Source organism: Manacus vitellinus, unplaced genomic scaffold (assembly GCF_001715985.3).
Source record: "Manacus vitellinus isolate BGI_N305 unplaced genomic scaffold, ASM171598v3 scaffold_6_pilon, whole genome shotgun sequence".
Classification (NCBI taxonomy): domain Eukaryota; kingdom Metazoa; phylum Chordata; class Aves; order Passeriformes; family Pipridae; genus Manacus; species Manacus vitellinus.
Window position 1 is genome coordinate 5602020 of NW_021940750.1, and position 16698 is coordinate 5618717.

The window sequence follows — 16698 nt, forward strand, 5'->3', positions numbered from 1 at the left end:
CGTATTTAATTAATTCCAAATGTGGGAAAATATTCACTGGAAGAAACAAAGAAATGCCACAGCAGAAAAAGAAAGCCCTTTCTTGATAGTAAAGATCATACAACTCTTCAGATCATTTCTTGATGTCATATATAGAAAATTCCTGTGACAACTTTGCATATCTTGGTCTTACCATGTTGTACCGGATAAACCAGTGATGTATGAGACACAGTCCAAGACACTCATTTCCTGTAGACTGAGAAGGTGAGCATACATGGCTGTCAGAGCTCTGGTTCCACCACCTGTTGTCATGATTGCCACCACAGGTACCTATTCAATCCCAAAATACATGCATTTAGTGACACGATCTAAGAAGGGAGAGAGACATCTTTGGTTAGAAAGTTACAGCACTGATAAAGTAGTAAAGATTCTGCATGCCAGCAGTCCAAGGTGAAGAAAAACCTGAGTTAATAATGGGGCATATAAGGAGTAAGAAATACTTCATATTTCCTCTGGCATGCACCTGTGCATTAGAACATGAAATCCATCTTCTCAAACATTGCATTTTCAGTGCTCTATTGCAAAATTATTAACACAGGCTGGCCAAAAAAACTAGAGGAAATGGTACCTCCTACCGTCTGAGTCAGACTTTTATTGGATGCAATAGACCAGAAAACATCGGTGCTATCTCACAGTTTCCATGTGAGCAGTAATAACCTCTCTTTTCCTGAAGTTTGCTAAGGTCAGTTTCTACTATTGTATAGTTATTTCACAGGCCATACTAGAGGTGTCATGACTGATGGATTTAAGAGCACAGAGCAGTTCAGAACACCTGAGACCAGAGGCTGGTGACGCCATCTCCTTTTACGATTACTGTAGGGAAAGAGAAGCAATATTCACTCCACCTGCCACATGTGTACATACAATACTAGGTATGCAAGTGAGATGCAATTACTTCTTTCTGTGATCATGCGGAAACCCAGGGACTGATAGTCTTAGGAAGAGAATTAATTTGTGAATATAAATTGGCTGCATTAACAGTAAAGTCAGCTACCATGCACTGGGGTGAATTAGTCTCATGTACAAATCATCAGGAGAATCTAGAGAGATTGTTCTGCAGGGAAGTATGGGTGCCTCTACATCTGAGGGGAAGGAAATGGTCCATAGCTTAGTGCTGGAATTTCAAAGCAAGGTCTTGTGCCTGAAAGGTCCAGCTGTGCAAAAAGAGCTAAACCCAGTTTAGGTCAAAATGAGGAAAATTTGTCATCTCTGCATTTGAGTTCAGGCTTCACACTGCAGTCGTGGGCAAACAACTAAAAAAGAGAAACCTGATTTCCTCCTGCCTTGGAACCTCTGTTATTAATCCCCTTTGTCAAGCAAGCAGAGGCTACAGCAGGTGATGAAGTCAAACTGGCAGCGTGCTGGGCTTACACAACAGGAACGTAAATACTGGCACAAAAGATAAACAAAATGAAGTCCAGTTTTAACTGTGAGGGAATGAAGTGCTGAATCAACAGTTTAGATCTGGCTGAGATGCCTATGGGGCCTAAAAGAAGCTTTGGTTTAGGTTCTGAGAGCACTTCGCCCTTCTCAGCATTATGGTGCAGACTGCTAGTGAACACAAGGCTAGATTCTGTAGCAACAGGGCTACAAGGTTTTTATTATTGTTTCCTATGAGTACTCATTTCTTCCCTAGAATAAAGAAATCAGCCACAGAAAAAAGAAGTCAACCATAGCTTGTACATGAAACTGTACACTGTGTCCAGGAAAATGTAAACATCAATGACATGTTTTGACACTCATCTGCAGAGAAAGCAGAGAATAACTATGTCTCAGGTACCTCATCATCCTGCAAGTTCTCTTCCAGCTGGAGAATGTCCTTCAAAGCAGCTGCAACCACCTTCTTCCTCTTGCGAATGAAATCCCGTTCCTGGACACACAGGTCAAACCCCAGGCGTACATCTAGGTCTTCCTGACTGGAACAAGTATCAAGTGTCTTACATGACATTTGTATTTTATATCAGCATTGTAATTTCTTCTACTTCATAAATAGACATGCCTTCATTACCAGGTCTATATAAAGCAAAGCAGAAAGATATTAAATGTTCTAGTTTGTTCTTGGAAAAAAATAGTCCATCTTTCTTTGAATTGAGGGGTTTTCTTTTTTTTGTCCTCCCCGCCAAAGGTACCTGAAATTAAATATAGCTACATATAACATAATTGTTCCTTTTCAAACATGAATTCAGAAGCCTGCAGAGGGCAGTGTTTTAAAGGTGGCTTTTAAAAGTTGTGCAAACTTCCACTGATACCTGTGAAATATGTACTGAAGTTGTAGATTTACACAATCAGATGGGTTTGCTATATTTATAAGCACTACTTTTGTAGTTTGGAAGCTGCTATGAAAATTCTTCTTAAGTGTGGTAAGGAAGTTTTTAAATCACTACTGTAAATGGTATGTATATCTCATAGCATATTTACCGAAAATAAACAGCATGATGTAAGAAATACCTGCTTTTTTGGAAGTTCTCTTTCATTACAATGTGGTACACAATGCAACATATTCATCTTATAAATTTTACTAAGGCCTTAACCATATTCCAAAATACACAGTGTGTTTCCTTTGTTTAGAAATAAGCATCACTTGATTGTGTTTATTTGCATTTATCTCTTTGAGTACACATTGAAAAAAAAATAAATGGAGGTACATTGATTATTTCAATTTTTTTCATATCGTAGAGCACTCTGATTTTGGTCCTTTAGTGAAAGAAAACAGTTAAAAAAAACCCTTGGGAAACAGAAATGTTTCTTTCAATTAGTTTTGAAATTATGCTTTTATTGAAAATCTGAATTTGGCAATAAATTTAGAGGTATCAGAGTGGCCTATACTATGTAATATTGATTGCAGCACAATATGAATAGAAAATTGATGTCTTCTTTATAGAACCTTTTCTTTACTCACTGTCCCATCACATAAATTCACGACTGTTGAAAATTTTTGTGTTGTGTACTGACTTAATTTTATTTTATAGTCTGAAATGAGGATAAACCATCATTCAGGACACAAAGTCAGTAACAAAGGAATTGGAACTTGATTGACAGCTACCTGAATACAAAGAACTAAGGAGATGTCTTACCATTTTTTCACCTTAAAGCGCAAATCAACTTTTCTGTGCTGAAAATTAAAAAGATAAAATTATGAATATTGATATTTTGTTTAAAACAGTCCTTTTCCCCCATGCAGATTGAGACATAGATCTTTTGGGTCATCATTACATCTACGAAGCTCTGAATCTCAGTCAACCGAAATTGGGAAGATAGGCTCTCCTCTCAAGGTTTCACTAGTACCCAGAATGTGCACAGATTTAACACATTAAGGCTTTAGTACTATCATCTGTAGTCCACATCTTCTCTCTGTTATGAAACTCAGGTGTAGCTTGTGCTGGTACTAGTTTGCTACACAAACAAGTAGCAGAAGAGCTGCAGTGCAACACCTCACCTCCCTGGAAGAGTCCACCACTAAACTTTGAAACCTTGAAACTAAGTCCTCTCACATGACAATGTCAGATACAAGGGGAAGACAAAAAGTCTGAGCACCCCAGATTTGTGGCATGGGTTGCCTCTTGTAGCAGTGTACCAGGCTGCAGCCTCACCCCTCTTCCCAGTGGCTCCCAGTGAATTTCAGCCTGGTTAAGTACATGGAGAATAGAAGGAGCATGAGAAAAAGCCTAGACATTTCCCTTCTCCCCCTTCTCCCCGGATTCCTCATTTTATTTTGCTCCAAATAATTCACTTCATTATGCATCGCCCTAGATTGAAGGGGGATTAGAAAGCAACCATCTCTGTAAAGAGAGAAGTGGTCTTCGGTTTCTGCTTCTTGATAATCACAATTTTAAAAAGCTTATAAAGGATTCCCCATGGCCAGTAGACACTTACCTCACCAACTACTTCCCGCTCTGAGGGGAGTGACTTCAAAGGGATTGTCAGGGGGATGGTTCTCCTCCGTGCTCCACATGACACACAAGCACACTGAAAAGTAGCATGGAGTGCTTTTTGGTTAAAACAGAAATGTTCTCCTCTTGCTGCCTACTCACATGTAAATGTCAGGTCATAGGACTGTCTGTGTTCTCTACCATGTTCTGGGGTAACGTACAAAGGTGGGAAGCTTCCTCTTCTTTGTGAGTGTAACATCCAGGGAGGGTTGCTTGTATCTGGCATAGTGGAAGAAAGTGGGATCTGGGAGAGGGGAGCGGGAGTCACAGCCCACTGAAACTGTCTGGCTTTCTTCAAAGGATCCTCTCACTGTAAATGTTAGCTCATTCTCTAAAACAATGAGATAAAATGCACACACAAAATTACTTATAATTGCAAAAAAAGGAGCGGGGGGGGGGGAAAGAAGCAAAAGGTAGCTTTGAACAAATTCCTTCTCTTGTTTTATATTTGGAAAGCTGTCTTCTGAAAGTGATCCAAACCCCAAACGTCTCTTTGTAATGTGCTGAGCAAGAAGTCAGATTAGAGTGTGATGTGAATGGCACTGAATTTAAGACTGATGCATTTCTGTTGCAATTGCATCATGACACGATGAATACAAACAGGTACTTTGCGTTGTAAATTACCCTCATCTCAATGAGCAAAAGAAGCTCTCAGTCCCCTAAAATAAGATATTACTCTGCAGCAGATGACCCTATTTATATGAAGAAATTAGCTAATCCTGCCAGTGTGCATTACACATGCTCTGAGATTGCCTACCAGATCCAGCCTCTCAGGGGATGTGGGCAGAGGAACTTCTAGATTCTGGATCTTGATCAGGGTCAGGCAGGAGCCAGCTGCTGAGTGGCTAACCCCTGCAAAAAATGAGGTGTTGCTATGCATATGCAGAAGGTGAACTGACAGAAATGCTGAGGAAAGTTAAGGTTATGGACTACTGTGCCTGAGGAATTAGGCTTCTTCAGGGTTTAGCAGCACTATAGCAGAGGTTTCCAGAATCTCAGCTCGGGATCTAGATACCTTCTGTACAAGCACCTGATGTTTTTTCTGTACTCTAGCACAAGGCTCCCCGTGAAGTTGGAACCTTGAGCCTACACCTGCTGCAGGACTGGTAGCATTATCCACTGAAGAATTTTTACAAATCATCTTTGATATGATCAATTAAAATCTTATTATTTTGATGATTCAATTTCTAGGCCTTGTTAGAGAGGGTAGAACCAGTAATATTCATTTAAACAATTAATAAACTTACCTGAAAAATGTTTCTTTTGCATTCTGCTGTCCAAGTGAACTTCCAAGCAGGCTTCCTCACGACACTACAGTAGGCATGATGGGGACAGAGAATTAGAGAACTCATCCAGCCACCTCACCACCCATGCTGGCAGATGTTGGCAGGGGCATTGCTTGAATGTGGGGGCCAACTGTGTTGGAGGCTTTTGCCATATCCAGTGAAAGTGAGAATTCACTTCATTGTCACATAGGAAGATGGTGCTCTGCTAAACACATTGCAATTTGCAGTGGATGCAGACAAAACAGGGGGAAATCATAACAGTCAGAAAGCTTCTCTAAGATCATGCTGGCCTCCTTAAAGATAAAGCTTCTAAGAGAAAGTATCACTAAAGAATGAAGAGTGGGGACATTTCCATCACTGATGTTATAGTCAGCTAGGGTAAGGAATGATGTGGGAAAGAACACAAAAGAACAAAACAAATATTTTACCACTATTGCTCCATTTGTGATGATGGTTTCAGGAGGATCCAGGCTAGAAAACAAGAATAAATAATATGTATTTTACAAACAATATATTCTGGATATTGTCCTGAACAGGACACACTATTCTTTCTTAATTTTTTAATTACAATTATTTTATTTGCTCCTTCTTATTGTCTCCAGAAGTATGCTCCCTTTATGCTATATGCCACATAATGACCCAGCGGAAATGATTAAATTGCAATAAGGTGTCTGGAATGTGCTTGTAATAGCCTTAGTAGCACAAGTATGTCACAAGATGGGTAGCAACCTTCTCCTCAGTCATGACTTTCCCAGAGAATGCTGTCCAGTAAATCTATAGACTTACTGCAGAGGGATTTAGCATCCAACTCTGAACTATGTAAGTAATACATAAATCTTACTAAAAAGTCACAGAATTAAAAATTTGGAACTCTCCTCCACATCATAGCATTTTCCTTTCGTGGGATGATTTGTTAATGCACACATCAACTTTGGAAAAAGATTGAATTTGGCTATTGACATGATACTGGTCTACAGAAGGTTTCCCTGCACTAATGCACCACTCCAAGCTGTAATTCTGATTACTGGGGTTTTACTCACATGCTCTCCAGTACAAACTCAACTTCCAACTCCTCCTTCTTCTGAAAATAAAAAAAGAAGCAATCTCTATTAGCATGTGCAGAGGTTTTCAAAGCAACCTTCATTTTTGCAAGCACAGTTTCCTTTATGTTTTCATAAGTAACAATATTCTGTTTCATGCTTGCTATTGTCAGCATTAAAAGACAGAGGCAGCTTTTTCTTCACCAAGGATAAGATTTCAATTGTACTAGCAGACTATAGCGTGTTTGGTGCTTAAAAGTCTCCCTACCAAACCTTTATCTTTGCCAGCTTCCATGTGCTGAACATGGTATGATAAGACTTGATGTTTAGTAAAATATTGTGGAAATAGGCTGTTTTCCTGTCCTTGGTTCTTTTTTCTTTTCATAGCCTTTGTGAGGATTACATAAATTGTCATTTTCTATCAGATTATTAAAAGTGCAAAGCTTCCCTAAAATTGCATCTACACTGGGGCTTGAGATTTTGGCCATGACATGCCAGAGGAAAGCAAGAGGAATTTGAGAAGGCTATCTATTTTGTCACTGGCATGCAATTTCCAGGATTTTAATAAATTTTGCTACATTTTTACTACCAAGTTGGTCCTGGTGGTAAAAGACAGAAGAGACAGCATGCCTTTTTAATCAGAGGGGAGAGAATGGACATTAAGATGTACTAAATGACTGAGCTCTTACCTGTGGATTTAGAGGGAATGTTATAAACACTCTTTCCCCAAGGGGGATTTTAGCTACATCAAAAAGCACAACTGCATGGTCATCATCATGAATAATGTCATCATCAGAAACAGTAATTTCCAGAATATTCTGGGAAAAGAAATTAAAAATAACCAATTCATTAGCATGTACTCAAGAAGTATAATATTCTGCAGCTCTTGCAGGTTTAGCATCTGTTTTACAGAGAGGAAATAGAAAAATATTGATGAAAAAGTGTCACAAGGAAGAGTAAGAAAGTGAGTCTTATCTACTTTATAAGAAACAGCTCTTAGTCTCATCAGTTAAGGCTGAACTGAGATATCTTTCTGGTCACCTTTTATGCTTTTAAGTAGCTCTCATGAAAAATGCAATCTTTTAGGGAGGAATATGGATTGCCATATTCCTATATTGTTTCCTATCAACAGAGGTAATAAAGGACACTTCATATCAATAGTCACCTTTCCGGATCCTTGGACATTCATTCTGCTTTCAGCCACCTGTTCACAGCCATTTGAGTGTAGTGTAACCATCAGCAGCAAACTGAGTAAATATCTTCATCTTACTAGAATTTGGCAGCTTCCTGGCATTGATATGCCGTTTCATGTCCTCTCAGGAAAAGATGTGTTTTTCTGTTATAGTGTAATTTTATATTTTCATTTCATAGTGTCTCTCTGTTGTAACTGTCATTGGTCCTGTTAGCCTTCCCCAAGGAGGTCATACTCACATTATCCATGTATAAATAATAACTATCTTTTGGGAGTAAAGTGGATTCCAGCAAAAGCCAGAACTGTTTTGCTCCAGCTTGCATGGGGAATTTTAAGTAAACTCAGAAAGGCATTAGAAGACATGACCTCCTGTTTTGCTCTAAATTGAAAGATGTTACATAGAGACAAAGTGAAGAAGAGAGGTTTTAGTTTGTGTACCTTGACTTGTCTCTGTATCCGGAAGTAGAAACTTTCATTCCACACGGGATTTCTGCAGTTTTTGATGGTTTTGGTGTGGAGTTTTTCATCTGAAGCAGTTGGCAACCAGAGGCTCACATAGCAATCAGATTGGCTTACTGTAGAAACATAGGCACAAAATATCTGTCAGAGGAATCACAACACAAGCAGTGGAAACATTTAAATGCTCCATAGCTTGAACATGGGTGAGAAATGGCCAGTTCTTTCTGATATACATAGGCCAAACCAGAAAGATAGAAATCACATAGCTGGATAAAATTAATTTGCTCATCACAACACTATTTTTAATAAGCAGTGTATTCAAATAACTATGCATAATCTCACACATCAAAATTAAAAATACAGTCCTAGCTAGTGGATAGTATGGATAGCCAGGAGTTTCGTATTGCTCCTGAACCAAGTGAACACCAAACAGATTCTCAGACATCGGACAGGAACTGTTCCGGAAGCAACTGGAACAGATCCATTCTGTTGTGTATAACAGACTTTCGTGAGAAAAGAGGAGAAGTCTAGTCCCATGTCAGTCAGCAGAGATAACTACCTCATGAGTGGAGAGATGAACACTTGCTGTGTATAAGCATGGCGCAGGTCTTGCGGCAGCTCCTCAAGGTTAAAAGAGAGTTTGTCCTGGTGTCTTTGTTCAGGATATTAGATGTATTGCTTTGGGATATTTTGTCTAAAAATAACATGTTGCCTAAAGTCCAGAGACCCTGTGATCGGGACATCTCCAGAGGAGGATGACTATTAGGCAGGAAGACTCCCATGTAACAATTCATGCTGAATCTGAAGGAATTTCTTGACACTGCCATGAGTTTTCTCTCAATAAGGTAGTAGATTGCCTTCCAGACTTTGAAATTATTTTCACTGGCAACATTTCAGGCTCTTAGATTTTTACATAATGGAAGTGACAGAATAATACATGGACTTTAATATAATATTATTACTTATTTATTATATTTAGTATAATATTTTTTAGTATAATATATATTCAATTTACTATGAGCAGGAGGGCTCTGATTACTGATCTATCTCATAACTGAACCATCTCTCATCATTGTGCTGTCTGACAGCTTGCTGAGCTGTGATGTGCTCGTCCTGATAAGTGGTATCACTGCCTCTGATCTACAGAGTTTCTCAAGAGCTTATAGGAAGCCAGTACAATAGCCAAGAACTAAATGTAGCCTCAGGGCAGCTGGACCATCCCTCCTGCCATTAATGAGAGCACTTACCACTGCCAGTCTCAAGTGTTCCAAAACCAATCCCAAAATCACCAAAGAGGCTGAAATGGGACATCCTACAGAAATTGACATTTCTGAACTGATCTGAGACATAATTTCTCTCATTTTTAGTTTCTAGCCATCATAAGGTGCAGGAAGGGCTCATTTCTATATTTTTGTTGTAGTTGCAAAGGCCAATTATTTTCTTTTCCTTTCTTTTTCTTAATGAAAGCCAAAATGCTTTAGCTTGATATTAAATTCCGATTATGTGAACTGGCTTCCTTTGTTCAACTAGGTGAGTTTCCTTGTCATAATAGAAAATCTGGTTTGATAAGCAGGACTTTCCCCTCATGAAGCTGTGCTGGCTACTGATGACAGTGTTGTCTTTCAGATGTTTTCCAGTACTTCCCAGAATAATTCTTTGTCAAATTGATGAAGTACATGATAGATAAGTGGACAGTGAGTTGGACTAAAAACTGCCAGGCTCAAAGGATTGTGATCAGCAGCACAAAGTTCAGCTGGAGGCCAGTCACCACTAGTGTACCCCAGGGGCTGATATTGATGCCAATGCTGTTTAACATCAGTATTAACAATGGGAGTGATGGGACAGAGCTCAGCTTCAGCAAGTTTGCAGGTGAAGCAAAACTGGGGAAAGTGGTTGACACACTCGATGGCTGTGCTATCATTCAGAAGGACCTGGGCTGGCTGCAGAACTGTGCCAACATGAGCCTAGTGAAGTTTATCAAGGGAAATGCAAAGTCCTTCACATGAGGAGATATAACCCCATGCACCAGGATGGGCTGAGGGCTGACCAGCTGGAAAGCAGCTCTGCAGAGAGGGACCTGTGCATGTTAGTGGACACCTGGTTGAGCATGAGCCAGCAATGTGCCCTTGTGGCAAGCGAGGCCAACAGTCCACTGGGCTGCATCAGAAGCAATGTTGCCAGCAGATGGAAAGATCGTGTCTACTCAGCGATGGCAAGGCCACATCTCTGGGTTCCCTGGTACAGGAGAGGTAAGGATGTAAAGTCCACAAAGAAAATGCAGGATTGGAGTATCTGATGCATGGGGAGCAGCTGAGAGCCGGGACTCTTCAGCCTGAAGCAGAGAAGGCTCAGGAGGTCTTATCAATGTGTGTAAATACTTGATTGGGGGAGAGGAAAATAAAGAAGTCTGAGTCAGACTCTTCTTAGTGGTACCCAGTGGAAGGTAAAAGACAATGGACACAAACCAAAATACAGGAAATCCCACTGAAACAGAAGTAAAAACTTTGGTTTTGTCATGAGGGTGGTCAACACTAGCACGGGTTACCCAGAAAGGTTGTGAAGTCTCTGCCCTTTGAGATGTTCAGAACACAACTGGACATGGCTCTGAGCAACTTGCTGTAGCTGACCCTATTTTGATCAGGGGGCTGCACTGCATGATCTCCAGAGGTGCCTTCACACCTCAGCCACTTTGTGTCATTCTGCAATAACAGGGCTAGTTGGTCACAGTCGAATTACATATTATGGTTAGTAATTACTATGTGCAAATTTGACCTTGAACATGATATGAGGTGATACCACTAGGAAAAAGCATGCTTTCTTTTTGTGAAGAAAGGGGACTATGCCACATATGGTTTTGCCACAATTAATCTACAGTCACTACTGCTGTGGAGAGGTTATTGTTTTCCATAGGATTCCTTTGATTTTCCATATTTTTCTTGTACAGTGTGGAATGATGGACAGAGTTAAATCTAGAGGGGATTCAGAATTTTAAGGTAAAAAGCAGCTGCAACTCCCTGGATGGCCTGAGGTCAACATGCTCCCCAGTACAACAATAAACAGCTGAATGTCTGCTGAATACTATGAAAACTATGATACCATCATTATATGGGAACCCTTGAAATGGCTAACCAGCTTATATTGCTCCCTCTTATCCCTGAAAAAAGTGTACGAGAGAGCTACCGACAATGTTCCAGTTTATTCATTGCTACCTGGGAGCTAATACAAAAAATTCATATTTGCATTTTCATCATACTCTAGTTGTAATTCAGTTGCTGGGCTTCATTAACAGTTCCATGCCATGCCAGGTCCTTACTTCAGTGCACGTGTTGCAGCTTCATTCCCTGATGACATAATATCACCCCATGTGCATGCTGAGACTTCTCAACTCACAGTCTCTTTGAAAGTCAGCACTAAGTGGCCCTGATATCCTTTCACAATTTTTAACTTCTGATTCAATTTTTATGTTGGTGGGACTGTTTCTCATCTCTGTCTTCAAGCTAAAGATGGGTTAAAAATACAAGACCGAAACAAGAAGTTCAGAACTACAGCCAGCTGCTTGCTACCCTGTGAGAGTACAACCTTGCAAGCTGTACCTGAAATGAACCATCACATGCTAAAATCATTCATCTCCATCACAAGTAAGAAGGAAATTACAGCACTGAAAACCAAAGCATAAAAGAAAAACTGGTCTTATAAGAACAATGAACGTAAACTGTAAAGTCCCATCTGTCCTGTTACTGTGTTTCATAACATCAAAACAAAGATTTCTCCTAGTGAAATCCTCTCCACCTGCACAGACAGGTTCCCCTTGAATTCTAGTTTACTGCAGTTCACCTAAAAGGAGGAGGAGAGCCACTCCCATTTCTCAATCGTTGGACATGGTCTCTGGGAACATTTTTCCTCTCCAACATAACATGATATAAACAAGATTAAGAAGTTACCTCGTACTGCTTGTCTGTCTGAGACAAGATTTAAACTGAACTCAGTCCTCTAAAAGTGTCCAGGTGCAACACTCATCTGTAAGCACAATATTACTCTCTGTAACTTTCTTGTGGAAATAATGAAAGCTCACAGATCTACCATGCTTAATCAGTGATGTCCTTTACCAGGGATGAACAGAGTCCCCATATGAATCCTCCACCCTGTCCAGCCATTTAAGTCCACTGGCAAAGTAGGATTTTCTCCCTGGAGCAGGTTCAGTGGGTGCAGTACCTGTTGCAGTCACAGCACAGACCTTTCGCACCCTGGGTCACCTCTCTGTCCTGCACCACTGTGCTCCCACCAGCACCACTTGCATTTTTGCAACAGGGCCATTAGTATAACTTGCACTAGCTGTACTCTACCTAATTTGCTTGTGCTTTTTTTCTGTAGCAATAATAACCCCTAATATCTCTGGAGAACCACTCTGATTTGCAAAGACTCCAAGTGTATCACCCCAGAACTAACTCATTTCTTCTGAAAGGATAAAATAAGAGCTTCCACAAAATAATTTCATAATCTGTTAGAGGACAAAGTCTCTGAGCTCCTCCTTTATAAATATGCAAGGTCTCTCTTCATCTAAAGATGAAAAACAAAACAAAGATCTGAAAAGAAAAAGGAAGGTCTGAAAATGAGACGAAGGTCTGAAAACAAAAGGAAGAGTAGAGGGAGAGGAATTATTGTTCTGATCTCCCAGTTAAAATCAGCAGGTTTCTTTCCACAGCTGACACAGCTTCCACAGCTTCCACATGCTCCTGATTTCTACAGTTACAAAATATACCCGGTACGCACAGTCATATTTCAATCCAAGACTGTAAGTTTCCTACTTCAACTCTTAACTGCTGCTTCACAGGGATGCCTCTACCCACAGCCTCTTGATCTGGCAAGACAAATCCTCTCAGAGAAGTTATCATCTTCCAGAAAAAAAGCACCTGTCAGCCTGAAACTCACTCCAAGTAATTTCTTATTGGACATACGTCTCAAATTCACCTCTGTAGTCCAGGCAGAGTATTGCTAACTCTCAACACCACCAAGGCCAAATATGTCAAACCAGACCTGACATCACCACTCTTCACCCTATCTGTGTTAATGAGCCTGAACATGCTCTCCAGCAACAAAGGTCAGCTCTTGGAATTTGGAATCAGCTAGTACCCATGTAGGCTGCCAGAGTTTCAGAGAGCAGTATTGTCACAGAGACCACTTTACTCAGGTTTTCGGAGTTACCTGAGATCCAGTGCAGTCCTACAGAGTTTTGCTCTTCCACAAGGTAGTAAGTAGTGGTGGAGAGACCACACCACTACAGCTCTATCACCTGTGTTGTCTGAGGACCTGGGAGAGGCTTCCTTCCGCTTGCAGCATCTCAGGGCAAATTTCCTTTCTTGGTGCTTGGGCTTCAGGCATGCCAGATGAGGCTGATCCCCTCACTGATGGTCTGTTTTGTCCATGGGAGCAGGGTAAGGTGTCAGCTTCAGCTGTGGGATTTAGAGGCTGTCACAAAACAAGTAAACACTAATGATGGTGAAGGTGGGCCTGGCTCAGTGTAGCTCTGTGTGGTCACCCAATAACTCATTTGTTTAAGGAGAGCAGCTGGAAGGTATTGGAGAGCCTATGTGACCATGGTCCTCCTCTCCTATCAGCTGGCTCCTTTCTCATTCTTTTGGGAAGCAGAGTCACTGGAAGGGGTGTTAGCAGCAAGGAAAGGAGCTAATAATAATTTTCCCTGCCACCTCATCCTTGCCAGATATTCCTCCCACACGTGGCAAATTCTGTAGAAGAAGTGATGCTATTAATAGTTAGGAAATATGAGCTTTTGTAAAGGCCCTTGGCACTGATCTCCAGCTGAGAAGGAGCAAATGGACACATCAATGACCTAAAAAGTAATTCTTTCACCCAAGGCTGTCTGCTGCTCCAGACTGAGGAGGGGAATACCATCACAAAGCAGATACCAGACTATAAGAGACCCATAAACTTCAATGAAATTGCTTTCTTTCTAGTACGCCCAACACCTCTACAGCCTAACTGCATGCATCATCGGAGCCTGGTGATGACACCCAGCACCTCCAGGGCAGCAGGATGAGTGTTAGTGATCTTATCTGGGCACCCTCCTTTCTAGAGCCCACAGTGAGGACGGGAGTGCCAGAAATATTTGAGTCTGACCCATAACTACTACTTGGCATAAAGGTTATTTAGGAGTACAGTGGAAAATAATTAGCTCAGGTCTGCCAAGAGCATTTGCATGATAAGACAACACAATAACCAGTTATATGAAGTATTTACAGAACAAATGTTGGAGTGGAACATCACCTAAGTATAGAAGAGACTGCAAAAGTGGTGGAGCAACAGCAAGTATATGAAAAAGGTTAATTGATCCATTGAGGAGTGGGCTGCTTTCTTTTTGGTTTGATTTTTTTTCTTTGTGTGCCGAACCCACCAGCAAGTGCTGTCTACAGGCAAAGGTGTAACATCAGATTTCAGGATAAGCTGGGATTTCATCCCAGGCTTGTGAAACACACATCCCATGGATCTTGAGGTGTGAGTTTAAAAAACAGCCAAGATTAAGTTGGGTGCACAAGACAGTGAGGACTGTCAGTGGAAATATATAGAAGTGGCATTCCCTGAAGCCAAGATTTGGCAAGTAAGTCAGGGAAAAACATAGAAACTCTGTGACCAAAGGACCTAGTGTGGCAGTACTTGCAACAAACTGACAGAAAAACTTGGAACAGAGCATTTTTTAGCCAAAATGAAGTGAACAGAAACTCTAGCAAGCAGATAATTGCATGTACCAAAAAAGATGGGAAGTCAGCATGCAGACAGAAAAAGCAAGTCAAAGAATCTGTTACACTTGGTTGGAAAGGTGGCTTGTTCCTGGATTTGTTAAAGGAAAGATGGAAATACAGGGAAATCTGAAATTAAAAAAATTGTCAGTCTTCCACAGATATTTCACAGTCAGATAGCACCTGTATCAGCTGCTTATTATCAGTTTTCCAGGAGAAAGATCATATTGCTGAGAAAAGGCTAGGTAAACATAATTTTGTAATTCTCATTAGCACACAATAGCACGTGTAGTTATATTAGTTTTGTGATACTTCAAATGCATACAGATGTTAAAACCAAAACATTAAGCTAAAAGGACATTAGTACCAGTGCAAAATCAGTCACTTAAAAGGTACGATAAATCTTTTTGACATTGTACTGAAGTATTTAAACCACATAAAATCACATTATTTTTCCTTTGAGGCTCCAGCTTCTTTGAAAGCATGGGCAGGTTGCTGCTCAGCCAACAAAGAGCTATCTAATATTTGTTTATCTTCCTTGTTCAATAGCATTTTGACATGACATCCTTAAGAAGTCACAGAGTACCTGGGAGAATTACTGACAGACAGAAAAGACATCCTTTTCTTACCTGATGGTCTCTTAAATATATCTTATTTACTGGTAATCAACAAGATAATCTGAAGATACTTCTCAGTGTTTCTAGGCCTTACCTCACATCTTAAATTAGAATCCCTCTACCCATAATAAAAGATTCAAACAGATAAGAGAGAAAAATGTATGGGAGAAGATATTTGGTTGTCCATGTTTTGTAAACAGGGCAACAGAGGCATAGAGTGCGTTTGGATGTGTAGATGTACTTAAACTTCTTATACAAAAAGTCTATTAACAGAGCTAAAAACTGAGCCCACACATCCTGAGTCCTACTCCAGGGTTGTACATATTGCTGATAATGGGAATTTTCAAAATGTCTCCATATCATTAACAAGACTTTCTCAGAAACCACACTGTCCTCAGGATGAAGGACAAGGTCACAACAGTAATACTATTTCTGAGAATGCAGCATCATTTTACTTTGTGCAATCCCTTTGCAGAAGCTGTTGAATCATGGATCTTCTCTTGTAATTCAATTTCCATGATAGATCAAAGGTGATACTAAGAGAAATTAAATCAGCACTTCAAAAGATTGAAGGTGAGGTTTTGCACATACATGCAGTGTTTCATAGCTGTCCAAAGGAATAAAAATTAATTTGACCTTCTTTGCTGTCCTATAATATTTTCTATTCTCTGCAACCCAATATTACAGACTATGTGAGCTGAACACTTCTCTCCACTGAACTGGAAAATAAGCAATGGTGACATCCATGTTTTTGAAACATCAAATAGAGTGAAATACAAAGAGATGGTGAGACTTTTATCTGTAGGACATTATGGCTTCAGCAAACTTCATCATGATCTCCCAAAAAGGAAGGAAAATGCAAAACAAGAGATGGATGTATGATAAAGGGATATGCAAAATTGTAGTTATTAATGATGTGTCAAATTCATGAGACACATGTAGGAATATCAGGAGAAAATTCTTCAGAGGAAAGCCTCTGTGAATGTGGACCACCAGGTAAGGGCTGGCCAAATATCACACATTTTCAGAGCACTTTGCATGTGAACTGTAACATATCATGTACTACTGTCTTCAAAAGACTTCTGTTAGATATCTTTCACTTAGGGGCAAGATATAACAATGTGGCAGATGTTATGATGCTCTGATGCTCTGATGCTGGGACATGTACATGAGACACCTCACTCAGCTTCTGAGATGTGGCAGGGCTTTTTAGAGCAAAGAATTTAGAGGGACTGATGTGTAAGGATTTCAGCTCTATATTCTATGCATTTGTCATGGACATGGGATATAAACATCTGTGTATTAAAACTGATGTTAAGATATTTTTACACCTCTGAAACAGACAACTTGTCAGATAAATAATGTAAAGAAATGTAAAGGAAAA

At 40.1% G+C, this 16698-nt stretch overlaps 1 protein-coding gene across 1 annotated transcript in view; it reads right to left on the minus strand.

The window, feature by feature from the left end:
* LOC103760805 (cytosolic phospholipase A2 epsilon) overlaps nt 1–16698 on the minus strand; it is a 33964-nt gene that overhangs the window by 9547 nt on the left and 7719 nt on the right. The window contains exons 5-14 of the mRNA XM_029964244.1: nt 7925–8061; nt 6984–7112; nt 6295–6335; nt 5683–5725; nt 5216–5279; nt 4130–4299; nt 3913–4005; nt 3114–3151; nt 1820–1955; nt 173–309 (exon numbers count right to left, since the gene is read on the minus strand). Of these exons, the coding sequence (XP_029820104.1) occupies nt 173–309; nt 1820–1955; nt 3114–3151; nt 3913–4005; nt 4130–4299; nt 5216–5279; nt 5683–5725; nt 6295–6335; nt 6984–7112; nt 7925–8061 (988 nt within the window). The remainder of the gene's footprint in view (nt 1–172; nt 310–1819; nt 1956–3113; nt 3152–3912; nt 4006–4129; nt 4300–5215; nt 5280–5682; nt 5726–6294; nt 6336–6983; nt 7113–7924; nt 8062–16698) is intronic.